This window comes from Mastomys coucha, unplaced genomic scaffold (genome assembly GCF_008632895.1).
Source record: "Mastomys coucha isolate ucsf_1 unplaced genomic scaffold, UCSF_Mcou_1 pScaffold20, whole genome shotgun sequence".
Classification (NCBI taxonomy): domain Eukaryota; kingdom Metazoa; phylum Chordata; class Mammalia; order Rodentia; family Muridae; genus Mastomys; species Mastomys coucha.
In genome coordinates, this window is record NW_022196903.1 from 128,388,271 (window position 1) to 128,406,305 (window position 18,035).

The 18,035-nt window shown below is 39.0% G+C and overlaps 1 protein-coding gene across 1 annotated transcript in view; it reads right to left on the minus strand.

Moving 5' to 3' along the window:
- Lrp6 (LDL receptor related protein 6) overlaps positions 1-18,035 on the minus strand; it is a 128,520-nt gene that overhangs the window by 96,833 nt on the left and 13,652 nt on the right. Inside the window, exon 2 of the mRNA XM_031383631.1 lies at positions 10,509-10,902. Within this exon, the coding sequence (XP_031239491.1) occupies positions 10,509-10,902 (394 nt within the window). The remainder of the gene's footprint in view (positions 1-10,508; positions 10,903-18,035) is intronic.

Below are 18,035 nucleotides of genomic sequence, written 5' to 3' on the forward strand. Positions count from 1 at the left end.
AAAAAAAAAAAAAAAAAAACAACCTAAGCAGGTACATGTGCTATTTACATTCAAATGCTACAGACATTCTAGAATGCTTCTTTTTAGGAATAACGGAGAAGGAAGAAACTTCCCATTTATATTTAACAAAATTATAAATACCACAAAACATTAAAGCTGGTCAGTGATCAAGGGGTTTGCATCAGCACAAACTGCTCTCACACTGGAAGTATTCAGCAATATGGTTAATAATGCAGCATACCAGAGTCTAGGGTCTCCTACCTTCCCCATTCCCCACCCCTTGTCCCTGAGGTCTGACAAATTCTACTGATTTCTTTCTTACATCAGTGGTTCTCAACCTTCCTAATGCTGTGGTGACACCAACCATAAAATTATTTTTGTTGCTACTTCATATCTGTAATTTTTGTACTGTCATGAACTGTATTAAGTATCTATCTGATATGTAGAAAATCTGATGTGCAACCTCTGTCAAAGAGTCATTCACATCCCCCTGGAGGTTGTAGCCCATAGTTGAGAGCCATTATCCTACATGAAATACTCATTACTAACAATAATATATATTTTCTATTCAAGCTTAATTCTGTATTAATTCCAGAGTAAAAGCTTTGAAATTAATGCAATGTTTAAAAGGTAATCTTTTTCTATACTAAACTAAGTGGTTAAAAGCAATTACTACTCTTGCAGAAATCGGAAATTGCAGTTCTAGGAAACTGGAAACCCTCTTCTGAATTCTGCTGGCACCAGACACATGCAGCATAACACTCATACTCATAAAAATAAATATTTTAAAAGGGAAAATAAATATTTGTCTTTTTTTTCTTTTTAGAAAAAAAGAAAGTTGTCAGTGTGAGGAAGGAAACCTAACCTGTTCGTTCACCCAGAGCTGGGTTTCCACCATGGGAAGCACCACAAGACTATAGCACCTTAGGGGAAACTCTCAGAACACAAGCGCCAAGATCAAATGCCACTCTCACCCAGACATCCACACTTGAGACTGCTGAGATAAGCTCCTTGCCTCCACTCATTATCTTACTTTGAACTCAAAAGTGAAAGCTAATTGGTGGGCACAGATGAAGGAGTGGGTTTGGTTGGTTCTTTATTGCACTTAACCTCTCTCTCAGTGAGCTATGGATACCTAGAAGAACTAGTAAAATTGCTAAATTCAACTAATATAAGAATATAGTCTGAAGGCCTTTTAATCAATGCCTTCAAAAGTAAGATCAGTAAAACACTCAGGAGGTTGATAAATTATCTCCATTTCTCAAAAGACAGGCACAGCCTCCTTCAGGAGGACCCTCTTTTCATCAGCACTTACTCACTCTTGGATTACGGAGCCTGCTTGCCTCCTAATTTATTTTGACCTCAATGCTTCTACTCTGGCTTTGAATTAAGAGTGTAAACATATTTAATCGATACTAAAGAATTAAGGATATGTGGTTACAGTCCTACTTTGCAACAGTATGCACATCTGCTATGCATCACAAATCATGAAAATTAATACCAGGCTGTCCTAAGCTGTCGGTTAGTGTCCACATGAATAGAATTTCGTTGCTGTGTCTAGCCTATTTGTAATGCTTTCTGAAAAATAATTTTAAATGGAATAAAGTACAGAAGAAAGGCTTCATCTCCACTGAAAGGGATTGAGAGTAAACACTGAGTTTCAAAGACAACAAAACTGTTATACCAAAAATATAAAAATATTTCATACTGACAAATTAGATACAAGCTACTTTATACAAATTTATTGCATTACAAACATGTATTTTCTATGATTAGGTAAGAAAAAAATCATGAACATTTTCAAAATCTTCATAAATCCTTATTTTGGTATAAGCATTCAATCTGAATCTAGCTTTCCAAAATAAAGATATTCAGAAATTTTTGGTTGCAATAAAGCTAAACTGAATAAATGCTCACCCTTTAGAAGATGTAATTACAGAAAAAGATATCAGAGTTGAGCTATAAAACACAAGCAAACCAAATCTATATTGTCACAATTCACTTCATGATCCTTAAGTTACTGATCTGTTATTAACATTCACACTAGTAATATAAAATACATTAAGTAATCTATTACAATATGTAGGCACATCCATCTTCCATCTCTCTAAATTCAAATTGCACACACATTCAAGTTTTGCATGTTTTACAGCTCTAAAGAACGCGTCCAATCCAGCTACTTTAACAGGCAGTGTTAGGCAGTGTGTGGGAGGTACAGTGCTAAGTGGAGCTGCCTTCCAACATAGTAAACACAGAAGTGGGAATTCCTGGTTCTAGCAACTTGGTAACAAGTTAACCAGAAAACTACCGCTTTTTACTTGATTTGTACAGATCAAATATATACCCAGCATATATAGGGTATCAAGGATGGGGTGATCTTCAGTGACCAAACATGACAGAAAAAAGGCAAAATTTGCTAGACTTCGTGGACAACAACCCTAGAGGGTTTTCTTATCCCAGAATCTAAAAGGTTTCTATGGTGGTGGCAAGGGAAGGAAAAAGACAAACCCTAGAACACAAGGAAGCCTGTGTTAAGATTCCTTCACAAGCACTAACCGGATGAACAACTCAAGAGAGCAAGGAGCCCACCAGCAGAGAAAGCGAGCAGCGCTTGTCTCATGGCTTAACCCACTGAAAGACTCGCCAGACACTGTAGCCACAAAGTGCCCTCACAAAGGTTGAGAGTTTGAATTTATCATATATAGTACAGAAACTCCCAGGTCCAAAATTAAATACAGAGCCAGGCATAATCACTTGGACCTAAGAGGCTGAGACAGGAGAATGAGCACAGTTGGGAAGAGACCTTGTACTCCCAAGCAGGGCCATGGAGTTGAAGACTACCCAGAACCACAAAGACTTGTCTCAAACCAACCAAGCAAGCGAAACGTCTTATTCTTCACCAACACAAAATGTCCTTCTTCCTGCTCAGAAGGTAACTGTGAAGCGTAGACTGCCGGTGAGGAATGTGGCTGGAGGTAGTGCTTACCTACCACTCCAGAGGCCCCACTTTGAATTCGACAAATTGGCAGCAAAAAAAGCAAACAAAAACAAAGTCTTACAAAGAAAGCTTTCATTAAAAAACAAAGCTCTGAAAATATTATGCTATATAAAGTCATTTAGTACAAATGTTTCCTTCCAGTATTCCCTTAATAAAAGTAGACTTAAAATACAGAACAAAAAAATTAAACAACTTCATTCAGTAGGCAAAGGCAAACAGAACATGAGCTGGAGGCCAGCCTGGCTTCACAGTGAGTTCTCAAGACAGCCAGATCAACACAGCTGAGACAAACACACACACAGACAATTACAATTCATTAACTTGACACAAAATTATGAACATCACTGTACATAAAGAAAAAAGTGGTTGAGGGATAGAACATTTTCAGGAAAAAAGGTTCTATTCTAATATTAGAGAACACCTATATATGCTCAACACATTGCCTCCCAATGACCTAGATGCACATCCCAGAAGCTGATTAGGCACAACTTATATTTCCTGACAAGACTAATAATTTTTCTAACATATTACTCTTCATCTTTAGGTAATAACAGTTTTTATTTATCTGTGTCTTTCTATTTAAAAAGGCAGTGAAAAGGGAGCAAGGGGTTGTTTCACAGGGAATAAGAATTTTAAAATGTTCCATGTAGGGCCAGAGCAAGCAAGGCCAGAACGAGAAGAAAAAGTGTCTGAAGATAGCTACAGGGTACTTACATATAATAAATAAATAAATCTTTTAAAAAATGTTACATGTATAAAAATATGTATATAATAAAACCATTATTTTTACAATGCATATATGCTAATAAAAATGTTAGCCCACTTCCAAATAAATACTAATTTAACTAAAAAGTAGAAAACAGAAACCATAAATATAAGTTTCTTGGCTACATTTTCCATTTTGCAATTAAAACAAAAAAAAAACCAAAACTCCTTTTATTTTAAAGTACTTTAAAATGTAAGGGGTAGGGGCTTAAGTAGGTTTTAAAGGCAAAATAGCTGTGAATAAGGAAAGCCAGTGTAAAACACGCAATAAGAAGAGTAGAATCAATGTTTTAAGGACCTGTTCTGTAGGAACAATTCTAAACTTAGCATGAGAGCCCCAAGCTTTCTCAGCTACTCCGAGGCTACCAAGACCAGCCTGACCTGAGTGAGACCTGAGCTTATGGGACAAAAAGACATGATGGGGGATGGGGATGCAGCAAGAACCTGAGGAAGGAGGGGATACACAAGAAAACATGGGTGGGGAAGAGCTACAATACAAGTACAATACATACAGGTAGGAAACTGCAAGAATGAATAAATTTTAAAATACATACATAGATAAATAAGTTATCACTTACGTTTAAAAGAGGGGCAGAACCCCACAGTTCTAAATATAACATACCCAAGTTGCTGACTTAAATTTATACATGTGAAATAAAAAGTTCAGAATGCTTTCATAAAATGTCTACATTTGTAGTAAGACAGAGTCTACTCTGTTCTGGGGAACTCATTGATATAACCTGGCCTAGCCTCAAAATAATGGACTACTCCTGTCTCAGACTCCCAAGTGTTAGGATTATAGGCACAAGCCATTATACCCAGCTCTCTTAACATGTCTCTTCTGAAACTTGATGTAACAGTTCAGGAGCTGGTGGACAAGATCCTGGGTTCAATCTACTTTGTTACAGCATGCTCCTACACCTGTGACTGTTCTTTGCTCTGGCCTGGGCCCCTCCTCCATTGTCTTTCTCACTTTTCTGTCCTAGTCTTGTTGCTGTCTCTCCTCCACTAAATAACTCTCCCGTCCAGTCGGCTTGCATGACACCTGCATTCTGTTACACTCCCTTCTGCTCTTTTCCTCCTCTCTTAGATCTCATTTCTTCTTTCCTACACACACACACACACACACTCACGCTCACGTGCATGTGAGTATACACACACAGGGCTGGGGGAACTAATGTAAAGAATTGGTGCGTGTGTGTGTGTGTGTGTGTGTGTGTGTGTGTGTGTACGTGTGTGTGCGTGTGTGAGTAGAGATAAGAGCACATGTGTACGTGTGTGTGCGTGTGTGTACAGAGGTGAGAGCACATGTGCACTTTACTGCTGCAAGTGTGGAAGAGGCTAACTTCTGTGAGTCAGCTCTCTTCCTACCCTGTGGGTTCTGCAGATCAATCTCAGGTTGCCAGGCTCAGCAGCAAGTATCTTTGCCCACAGAGACATCACAACAGTTCCAAACTATAAACATTAATTCAAAGAGACAATGCTAAAATGTACACTTTCTTAAAAATGCTTTATATTCTTAAGAAAAACAGAATGTATTAAAGAAAATACATTATATGAACACTATTTATTTATAAAGTTCAGCTATTCAAAGCATATTTATCAAACACCTGAATGTGGCAGGAACTAGTTCAGTCATCTTGATATACCAGTGCAATACATATTTTAAAACATAACTTACGATAATCTCCCTATCAGATATCTATATAAGGTATAACCTAACCCTTGAGGTTTTGAGACATAATCTTACAATATATCTCGGGTTTGGCCTTGAACTTGCAGCCAGGCTTGCCTCTAATTCTTTATCCTTATACCTCCATCTCCTGATTATTTACACAAACATTTTAAGTAAACTTTTAGTGTTACTATTATACTTAACAATGAATATAAAAATATATATATCTTTAAAACATGCCATTCAGTTGGCTAAGACAGGAAGATCACTGGCCACAAACAGGATGAACTCAAGCTGAATCACTGACTTAGGAGAAATATTTAGTGATTTGGAATCAAGCAAAAATTACTTACTCAGAATTACTATGGGACTTGCACCTGAACCAGGCTGTCAGTGTCACCAAGGTATAGAAGCGTGGAAATCCAAATGAGGTGCTTTGTTTTTAATTACCCAAGAATGTCCTCTACCCAATATAAAGGTCGACACTGCTTTCTGGAACAATTTTATAAGACACATATTTTCTTACTCGTTGGCCTGACTTCTACACTACCAAACAGAAGTACTGAAAGCAAAGGGGAGGGGAGGCAGGACCAGACTAATAGAGGCCAATTTAGAAAGCTCTTCCTCCGGTCTAGGCTAAATGAACTGATAACACAAAGGAACTCCACACATCCAAATGCACACAGATATCTGCACCAGTTCCCAGGACTCAGCTGTAGTCATCCCACTGGCTCCTTTCACACAGCGGTGCAGAGCGCTCAGCTGTACAGTCATCCCACTGGCTCCTTTCACACAGCGGTGCAGAGCACTCAGCTGTAGTCATCCCACTGGCTCCTTTCACACAACTGACTCGTCTGATTCTCAACTCCGAGGGTCCTGGGGTTCTAAAAAAGTCTACTTTATTCCTCAGCACCATCTTTATCTGAACTTTATCTGCAAAATAAACTTCATGTTTCCCCTAGAAAATAAATCTGGAAATCATCTCTTCTGTGTGACAAGTGGTAAATTCTACCTGTAATTCTTTTTGCACTAAAACCACAATCTGTGACACAAATCTAAGATCAGTAATACTGAAAGAGTGATAGAATATATATTTTTATTCTATGAGTTTAAAATACAATCAAATAATTTCCCTATTATACCAATTATCAGATGTATACCATTTAGACAAATTTTACTTGTTCCCAATTACATGTTAATCATATTTATTTATATTGTGTATGTGTGTGTTGTATACCACAAGGTTGCTAAACCAACCAGAACTGTGCTACCAAAGCTGTAAAACCATGGACCAGAATAAGCAACCCGAGCTCTAACTCCTTCTATACTGCCATCTCCAAATACATGCAACATAATAAACATTCTGTGAAAAGTTGTTTCTCCCAAGTTTTCTATCCTTAAATAGGCAGTATATCCTTAAAACTATACCTCCCTTTCTTCTCAAATGAAGTTAAGAAATGGAGAGGTCTAAAACAGATTAACCATTAGCCAGCTAATTTCAGTTATCATCCTTATAGAGGTAAGAATAAGTTTATCAAGAAGAAAAAGGGGGTGAGGATGGTAGACCATAAACTTCTAATCCCAGCTCTCAGAAAGATGAAGCAGGAGGATTACAAATGCCAGGCCAGCCTGAGTTACACTGTGAAACTCTGAGAAATCCTGGCCAGAAGGGAGAGGGGAAGAGGCTGGGGGCTGGGTAAGGGGAGAGCAGCCTTTCAGAAGACTTCCTCCCTAACGAGCAGGGAAAAGCACCAAATCTGTGATCTCCAACAGCAGTGACCGCAGACACACCAGCACCCTCAGACCTACAGACCCTAAGAGCAAAATGCCAGCTCCACGCCTCAAGACTGTTTCAGAGTTCTCTAGAGCCACATTCTTATCAGGAAAGCTCACTGTGCAGTCTAAGGCCCACCCTTCTGATTCCTAACCCATCTTCTGATGCATTATTAAGATCTAGGAGGGGTTGGTGAGGTGGCCCAATGGTTAAGGGTACTAGCTACTCTTCCAGAAGACCAGAGTTCAATTCCCAGCACCCATATGGCAGCTCACAACTGTGTGTAACTCCTGTTCCAGGAGATCTGACTCCCTCACACAGACATAAAATGCAGGCAAAACACCAATATACATATAAATAAACAAATTTATTTTAAGGGGCCAGGGAGATGGCTTGGAGAGTAATGATACTAGATAAAGGCACTTGCACCAAGCCTGCCCAGCAGTTTGATCCATGTGGTTGGGTGAACTGCCCTGAAAGCTGTCCTTTCACTTTTGCACACCCTAAAAATATATATATTTTTAAAGGATCATCTCACTTTAATAGATACTCCTTTGTAATGGTTAACATTACATTTACAGAGCGAGCAGGGCCAGAAAAAAAATTACATTTAAAGTTTAGATTTTATGCTTGAGAAACAAAACAACAACAACAACAACAAAAAAAAAACAGCCTCTAATATGTAAGCCTCTTGCTTGTACAGGATGTATCCCTGGCAACTAACCATTTCCCTTTTTCCCAGTTGAAGACTATTCTTAAATTGACTGATCTTGTAAATTCTGCTGTTCTTGCAAGATAGTCATAAGACTATCTGCTGTTTCTACTGTTGTAGAACAGCAGTTATTCTTTTCAAAAAGAACTAAAACTGTAACTTTGTGGGTTTTGCCTTGGTAAGCCCTGGACTGATATGGTTAGAAGCTACACTTTGGGACTGCTCTCAGTGGTAAACTGAGTTGGGTTCTGTACTGGCTGGTTTTGTGAGCCAACTTGACACAGGCTGGAGTTACCACAGAGAAGGGAGCTGCAGTTGAGGAAGTGCCTCCATGAGATCCAGCTGTGGAGCATTTTCTCAATTAGTGATCAAGAGGGTAGGGCCCCTTGTAGGTGGTGCCATCCCTGGGCTGGAAGTCTTGGGTTCTATAAGAGAGCAGGCTGAGCAAGCCAGGGGAAGCAAACCCTCCATGGAACATCCCTCCATGGCCTCTGCATCAGCTCCTGCTTCCTGACCTGCTTGAGTTCCAGTCCTGACTTCCTCTGGTGATAAACAGCAATGTGGAAGTAAGCCAAATAAACCCTGACTAAGACAGGTTCCATACTTAAATAAAAAGTCTCTTCTTGTTAAATCTTACTCACGGTCATGATGAAGCTCTAAGCAACCCCAGATTCACGGCAAATTTCTCATCTTTTTACAACATAGCATCATCTTTAATATATGCTTGCAAATGAGACCTGATATCAAGACAAGCAAATCCATACAAACCTTTCTCTGACTTCCTACAGGTCCCACTTTAGTACGCAACATTAATTTACTCCCTTTACAAAGAGGTTTAAAACATTCTAATGCTTAAAACATACTGATCTTAAAAAAAAAAAAAATCAAAGAAACTCATTATAATATGAAAAGTCCTCAGAAGATGCCTTTGGGTTTAATAGAGTACTAGCTGAGTCACTGCAAGCTCAGGAGCACAGTTCCCTCCGTTTAGCCATAACAGTACACTGAATGCAAACGTGAAACAGCAAGGCTGGAAGGCAAAGGAGGGGCAATGTAGGCACCGAGACCATGTTGCGTGGTGCAGGGTTTCCAGTTTCAAGCCATCAAGCCATACAGCACTAGGGATGTAGCACAGTAGTGGGACACTCGCCTCGCCTGAATGAGGCAAGGCCTTGGGTTGAGAGGAAGTGGGCACCACCCCATTACTGCAAGATCATGAAATGTGTAAAATCCCAGCTAAGTAAAAATAAGTTATTTAATATTTATTCTTTCCATTCAGCATAGAAACAGTAAGTGGTATGTCACAGCTTAATATAAAAGATACTATTGCAAAATGCCTGTTTATGTGACAGTCTAAAATCAAGAATATTTTTAAAACATTATCTGAAGTGATGAGATACTAAGTCTTCCTTCTCTCTTTAAACAATGAAGAAAAAAGCCGACAACTATAAACATGGCTGTTCTGTAACTGCTGTAAGAAACAAAACTATTTACACTGTTTTTTATATTTTTTAATTTTATAAGCTTTATTTAAAAACTGCAAATAAAAATTATACGCCCAAACTAACCAGACCCAAAGTCTATACATCTCAATAAACTTCTATACAATTTAAGCATCAATTCTGAAGCCACAAAGCTTTAAATTTGATTTTATACTTTCATTTACTAGATATATATTTATGTGGGGTTTTGTTTTGGTTTTGGTTTTGGTTTTTTGGTTTTTAGAGACAGGGTTTCTCTGTATAGCCCTGGCTGTCCTGGAACTCACTCTGTAGACCAGGCTGTCCTCGAACTCAGAAATCTACCTGCCTCTGCCTCCCAAGTGCTGGGATTAAAGGCATGCGCCGCCACCGCCACCCCACTATATTTATGTACTTATCCACGATCAAAAACAAAAACAAAAAAAAATCCACACTAGTGTTACAGCTAGGAAAACAATCAACTTTACAGCCTTTTTCAGATCTCATGTCCATTGCCCACATTCAGTCCTTCCTAATCCTCTAACATTTACCCTTTCTTCTCTTTTCTAGTTACACTGAAACTATACCATCCATTTTCCCGGAAATATTTTAATTTTACTTTTCTTTGGAGCTGAACTGTATATGTGTGTGCATGTGTGTGTATGTGTGTATATATATACTACATACATACATATACACACACATACACACATAATCCATTCATCTGTTGACTGACAACTAGGTTGATTCTAATGCTTTGCTGTAGTGAATAAAGCAGTTACAAATGTACATACATACATACAAGTGTCTCTTAAGGTATGGTAATTAGTTCTCCAGATATACACTCAGGAATGAAATACTTGGGTTACATGGTTGTTCTAGTTTTAATTTTTTTGAGAAATCTCCAAACTGGTTCTATTAATTTGCACCCCCACCAACAAAGAATACATGGTGGATACACACTGTCTTTTAAGAACAAATTCAACTTTCCATAGTCAAGTCTACTTGACAATGAAACCCCAAAAGTCCTTTCTCTTTCTTTTCCCCTATCAGTGAGGGGGTATTTACCAATGAGGAAGACTAGGAAAAGAAACTGGAATGCCTTTTGTACATTACACACTTACCCACTTGATGGATCTAAGGCAATAGCTCTGGGTTGATCCAACTCTTGCCAAAATAAAACTTTTCGTAAAGATCCATCTAAATTAGAAACTTCAATACGATTAGTTTCAGAATCTGTCCAGTACAATTTTTCTCCAAGCCAATCACATGCCAGCCCATCCGGGGACAGTAATCCAGAAACAACAACATTCTGTACACTCTCAGTCTTGTTAAACTCTGTTCGTTTAATGGCTTCTTCGCTGACATCACTCCAGTATATCAAGCCATGACCAAACACAAAGTCCACCGCAGCTGCATCCTCCAAGCCTCCAACTACAATCGTTGCATTCTCTTTGCCATTTGTAGCATCAACCAATCTCAAGTCCCGTCTGTTTGCATAAAGCAACAAAGGGGCCGCTGAAACAAAAAGAAAAATAAGTAAGGAAGAAGAAAATGTATCAGATCTTATAAATTGAATCTTATAAACTCAAATCACCATTCGTGACTAAATAACTATCAAAAATAAGAAAGTGGGAAGTAAGAGGCTGGAGAGACAGCTCAGCAGGTTAAAATCACTTGCTGCTCTTCCATAGGACCTGGGTTTGCTTCCTAGAACATCAAATAGCTCACAACCACCAGCTCCAGGGTTCCCATGCCTTCTGGTCTCTGTGGGCACTGTACCCATGTGGTATGCATAATCTCAAACAATCACACAACCACACACATAAGTAGAACCCCAGTTTTTTTGGGTTTGTTTGTTTGTTTGTTTGTTTATTTTTTAAATGAGAAATATAGCAATAGTGAACTGGCACTTTAAAAAAGAATTGAAAGTAATTTCAGCTGGCTCTCTTATCAAGTCTATCAGATAAAATTTAAAAGCTTTATACATACTAAAAAGTGAGTCACTGGAACGCTCATACTCTGCAGGTGTTTGTGTAGCTAGCTGTCTGTGTGCAGTGCTGGTGATGAAGCCCGGGATCCTCCTAGAGACCAGGCAAGGAATCCCAGCAAGGAACTACATCCTTGGCCTCAACTAGACGCTTGTGAAGGGTTAGGTGCACAATCTACCATCTGATCCAGCCACTGCACACTGAAGTATTTACTCAAGAGAACTAAATACATGAGAATAAATACTCAAGAGAAATAAATGAAAACAATACAAACACCTATGAATAAATGTTCAAAGAAATTTGTTTGCAATAACATAAATTAGAATCAACCCAAATGTGACCAACAACTAATGAATAAGTAGAAAAATATTAATAGACTAAGAAGCATTAAACTGCCAGGCATAGTAGTACATATTTGCAATCCCAGCACTTGGAATAAAGAGAGAGAAAAATCAGAGTTCCGAGTTTTCCTTGGCTACACAGGGATTTTATGATCAGTATGGGCTAAAGGATACTGTCTCCCAAAACCAAAATCAACCATAATTTTTTAAATGTAATGAACCATTTATACATGAAAAATGAAATAATCTCTAAATAACACATGGAAAAAGATGCCAGACCAAAAAGAAAACATATTTAATGATGCTCATCTATGAAAGATTATAGAAAATGTCAACCAATCTATTCAGACAAAATCTGTCTTTCTTGAGGTAAGCAAGAGTGGGAAAAAAACAGGAACAAGAGCCAAGCTCCCCCACTGCTTTTCTGCAGAGCCAGGGACGGAGCCCAAAGCCCTCGAGCACTCAGCACTGAGCTGCATCACCCACAGCAACACAGAAAACTGGTCTCAATTATAAAGACAGAGGCTGAGTTTTTCTGCTTGCTAAGTGTAACTACTATAGACACTGACAACAGCATCAATTTCCCTGAACTCACTCCAGCTACATACATATCGAAACCTCTTCATTTTACCCTTTGCATAAGTAACACTTACTGACAAATAATATCAATACCTAAGTAAAACTTAAAGCAGCAGCCTAGTGCCGGGCAGTGGTGGCGCACGACTTTAACCCCAGCACTTGGGAGACAGAGGCAGGCGGATTTCTGAGTTTGAGGTCAGCCTGGTCTACAGAGTGAGTTCCAGGACAGCCAGGGCTATACAGAGTAACCCTGTCTCGAAAAACCAAAAAATAAAAAATAAATAAAAAATTAAAAATAAAAAAATAAGCAGCCTAGTAGAACCAGATAATAAATCCCTGCTGTCCAATATTAGTGATCTCTGATTAAACCTAATACCAAATCTAAATATAAACCTTACCTGAAAAAAATAACACTTAACTTCAATAAAGCTGAGTTACTAGGACTACAATAGTAGAAATTGTTTTGTTTTTTTTTTTTTTTTGCTAAATTTCTGACATTTACTTTCCCAATATCAAGCACCAATTAAAAACTGAGTGCCACTGTCCTATGGAGCTTCCATGACAATGGGAAGTCATTATTGTACACTGAGTACCCATTAACCGTGTGACCAAGAACACTTAAAATACAGCTAATGGAGTGTGTGTGTGTGTGTGTGTGTGTGTGTGTGTGTGTGCGCGCGCGCCCGTGCATACTGCCTGCATGTCTGGGCACCACATGCATGCTTAATGCCCACAGAGGCCAGAAGAGAGTGTCAGATGCCCAGACTGAAGTTACAGATGGCTGGCTGTGAGCTACCCTGTGACTATTAGAAGTCAGAATCAGGGTTCTCTACAAGAATATCAAGTGCTCTCACTGCTGAAAGTACCACTCCCTTAATTAAAAACAATCTAATTTGAAAAAATTAAGTGGCTCATAAAACTCAAAAAGAAAAAAGTAATGGTTAAACCCATTTATAGGACTATATTGGCCAAATTGGATTATGAACATGTTTTCTACCCATCTGTTAGATAACATGAGTTCCTGATCCAACCACACTGACACCCAAATTTCTCAGTCAAGAACATGTGTGCATTCAGTTTACTAGAAAAAGAAAACTGGCTGAATCCTTTCTGCTTACTATGTGTAACTACTACAGACACTGACAAGAGCATCACTTTCCCCAAACTCACTGCAGACATCCACAAATCACACTAATGAACCAGTCCAAATAAATGTCTTATTCAGCTTTTTATAGTATAAGCCAAACAGGAACATCTGAAAAAAAAATAACAACAAACAAAAAAACCAAAACATTTCTATTAGTGAAGAGTTAAATGCCAAAAGCTGCAGAAAACTAAAAAATAGTCCCAGGACATTTAAGTTGTACAATCCAAGAGTAGCAAAAATATAATAGTTAATGGATACTTTATGTATGGATTATCATCCATGAAAGACTTTATATACCAAACTTGTGTATGGCATTAAGTAGCAGCCAAATGGCTTTCATAATTTTCAAGTCAAACATTAATATTTCCACTGAAGTTTTTTATCTACAAAAATCTAAAAAACTTTCCTGGCAATTTAAAGCTTAAGGGCCTTCTGAGTGCCGTCAGTGTTGAAGGAGACCAGGAGCAGATGAGTGTCTTTATAACGGCACTAGTTATGACTGAGTGCTCTAGGGACTGTACACTATCAAAAAGTCTGTCTGTGCGGCTTACTCGTCTTCCGCATGAGCCTAGCCTACAACACTGCCACCAGAACCCGCTGAGTTGTGTGTAACCTGAGAGAACTGTGATACCATTTTATCTACTAGATGACGGATTGCACACACACATAACACCTACCATGTACTTACTCCACAGAGTTTACCTGACTTCATAACAATCACAACTCAAACAGAAATCACATCTCTTTAGCAACCACTTGCAGGAGCTCAGGAATCTACTCTCATGGCTGACTAGATGGGTGTATCCTTCCTCCCTTGCCGCTCCTTGAGCATCCCTCCCAAAGCTGGGCACTCAGTCAAAGAGAATAACCTTCCTGAATAAAGGAGGGCAGGTCTTTGGCCAGTATTCGAATAGCTGAACTTCTCTCCTTAGAACCTCCTAACAAGTTCTCAAGGTCCATTTATCCTTCATTCTCTTTTCTTTTTCCCTTGATGAAGACAAGGTCTTACTCTGTAAGCCAGGATGGTCTCAAACAAGACAGCATTCTCCCTGGGTTCTGGGACATAAGCATGGATCACACCATCAACATCTTATACATTTCAGAAAGTTCTCCGGGCCCGGGTGTGGTGGTCCACACCACCAATCCCAGCACTGGAAGCACTAACTGGTGGACCTCTAGTCTAGAAGAACAGCCTAGTCTATGTAAGCAAGCTCTCGGGCAGCCATGCTAACATCCCTCTTCCCTGTCCTCAGCAGGGTGTAGGAAATGCCCTTCCTTCTTTGTAGGGTCAAAGCAACACTTTAGGTTCACTCTCTCTGCAACTGAGTTCCATCGGTTGCTCGTATCTTCAAAGGCTCACGGCAAACTTAGGTATCAAACACTCTACCCAACTCTAACCTTGTTTACTTTCAAGAAAATACTTCTCTTTCCCCTAACTACACATCACTGTTCATCTTTATTAACTTCTTTTGTCTAACCTCACACACTCTATCCAACTGAACCTGCTTTCTCCAAGGCTTCAAGAAAAACTCCAACTAAAAATCTTTCCCTAGTCCTTATTCTTTATTTCTACATAGTATTCACTATAGCCCTACTGGTAGAAACACTACTTATTATTCTTGTTTATTTCAAATCTTCCTCTCCCTTCTCATATACACATAGTATTCCAAGACCCCAAATGAGAGACTACAAAACAACAACCCAGATTCTCTTTTTTTTTTTTTTCCGAGACAGAGTTTCTCTGTATAGCCCTGGCTGTCCTGGAACTCACTCTGTAAACCAGGCTGCCCTCGAACTCAGAAATCTGCCTGCCTCTACCTCCCAAGTGCTGGGATTAAAGGCGTGCGCCACCACCGCCTGACTCAGATTCTCTTCATCATTTTGAAACTCTACACAACTGATTTCTAAACTATCAACTTAACCTTATGTTTTATTCCCCTGGCCTTTTTTTTTTTTTTTTTTTTTTGGAGGAGGAGGAGGGGTGCTGCAATCTTCCTATCATTGACTTAAAATTCATTACCTTTCTCTCTAAAAAAACTCTTCAGGGATGTTATAATTCTTTGTGGATGGCAATGGTATAGGCCAGTGTGTGCAAGTGTGGGGTGGCTGCACTAGTCTAGGCATGCATATGTGGAAGCCAGGGTGGATACTAGATGACTTTCTGAGACAGGACTGCTCAGTAAGCCCAGGCTAGCTGGTCAGGGAGTCCCTCCTCCCCAGAATCATCTTGAACCCTGTCCCTAGTGTTGGTGTTACAGATGAGTCCAACAGCGCCCTTATATGGTTTTTATTTGGGTACCAGGAATCCAAACTCAGATACTTACACTTTTCATAGACATCTCCACAACCCAAGTCTCCTAATCTTACTATGGCATGTCTCCTCTTTTCCTAGTCTGCCAATTACTGTGTAGTTAATGCTTCTTTACTATTTCTTTAAATGTGCTCCCAATTTCTAGAACACCTCTGTTGCCCTAGGCTTCATGAGCTCACATCTAAATTTCCCTAACAGTGAATGATCTCAACAGTCCCCTTTTCCCACTTCATATATATTTATGTACTTCAACCAACTCAAAAGCCCCCTCATTCCCTTTATGTAAGACATGAAGCCTCAAAACCTTAGCCTTCCACTATATAACTTCTTCCTGGAACTCCAAATTCATCTTTATAATCTCAGCACATAAAAACAGATTTAACATGTGAACTGGGAACACATCACTGTATATGTCATCACCACTGTACTCACTCTCCTCCTCTCTCCATCCTTCTCTCTCAGTGAGCAGATCTAATGTCCTTCAAAGCTAAATTTAGATCTTATCTACATCCCTCATTGTTAGTGACCAGCCCGGCATCCAAGATACACTGAGGCAGGTAGCAATGGGTGATATCAGTGATTTCAGGATGAAAGTTGCTAACTTTTGGTAAATTTTCTCTTTCTTTAACTCTGCTATTCTATGGCCAAAAGCTGCCACTAGCTTCTGACAATAAATTCCTGCTGATAGCAGCAGATTAAGAAAAAAAGCTAGTTACTAGGGTTCTGTCCTCTCTGGCTCAAAGGCCCCTCCCTGGTCAGATGAGAGGCTCAGAGTTCATTAACTCTGTGTGAACCAGAGAGAAAAGAAAAAATTCAGACATACACAAGAGACACATATACTAGATAAAGCTGAAGAAAGCTACACCGTCAGTTTATAAAGGTTCTTAATTTTTATACTTTCTCAGGATAATTGATCACACAGTTTTCTAAGCATTTTTACATTCCAATAGTAAGTTTAAGGCAATAGTTCATGTCATAGATCAGTAAGACTTAAGGAATTACAGCAGAATTGTTTACATGACTCTCTATTAAGACTCATACTAGACTAGATATACCTGTTACTAGCTCCTAAAGTTCATTATAAGTTTAAAGCAATGATTTTTTCTAATGTCGTAAGTTAGCATGATTTTGTCAAGAGACAAATCATCTGCCTTGTGTAAGTCTTATATAGAAAGACTAGTCCATCATTTATTTTCTGTCCCTGTACCTATAATAAATTGTCCAGTCCCTGTTTAGGACCTTTAGCTACCAGACAATGGCCTTGTCCCTAACCTAGAGGGTATGTTTTCCTTGATGGTAAATTGTTCCAAACTTGCTTTCTTTTACTAGTGCAATTAGTTCATGAAACATGAAGGTTCATGGAGCTCTAATTACAGCTTTTATTCTACAGGAAGTTTGAGATTACTTGTATCAACTTAGGAATTCTATAAAATAATTATCAGGAATAATGAAGTCACCAATTCATAACACAGCGTTACTGCATGAGAGTATATCTTCATATTGATTCTGCAGGAAATCAGCCCAATAGGGTGGGCTGATGCTCAGGAATCATTAGGCTATGTGATAGTGACAGGAAAGACATTATCAGCAGCAAGAAGCAATCCTGGAGTGATGTGGGGTCCTTAGAGTGGTCTTAGACCACTCTAAGGACCCCACATTCTCAGAGCTCACCCATTGCAGCCATGCAAAACAGTGTGTATGTGTGTGTGTATATATACGTATGCATGTACATTTTAAGGCCATATGACATGTTTCAGAAGTCAGATCTTTCTACCACATAGGTTCTAGAGATCAAATGCAGGTCCTCATGCACCTTTACTCAATTAAAACATCCTACTGCTCCACACTCAGTTTTGATACTAGCTTTTTTTGAAGTATATTTCCTACTTCAGTAGGATCTCAGTTCCTCGGGAGTTAAGGGCTATATGCCTTTGAACTAATTATCCCAGGTGCCTAGTTGAGTCCACTGCTCACAGTAGCATGGTAAATATTTTTACTAATATTTAAAAGCAATCTTCCAGAACTAGGGATATAGTTAAAGTCATAGAGCACTTATGTAGCACTTACAAAGCACTGGCTAAATCCCCAACCCTGCCAAAAACAGTAACAAAAAAGTAATCTTCCATTAGAGTCAAACCTAAACTTAATTTAGGGACTGGCAAAGATGGATCAGCAGGTAAAGATGCCTGCCAACAAGCCTGATGACTTGAGTTCAATCCCCAGAATCCCCACAGTAGAAAGAAAGAATTGATTCCTCTAAGTTGTCCTCTGAATTCCACAGG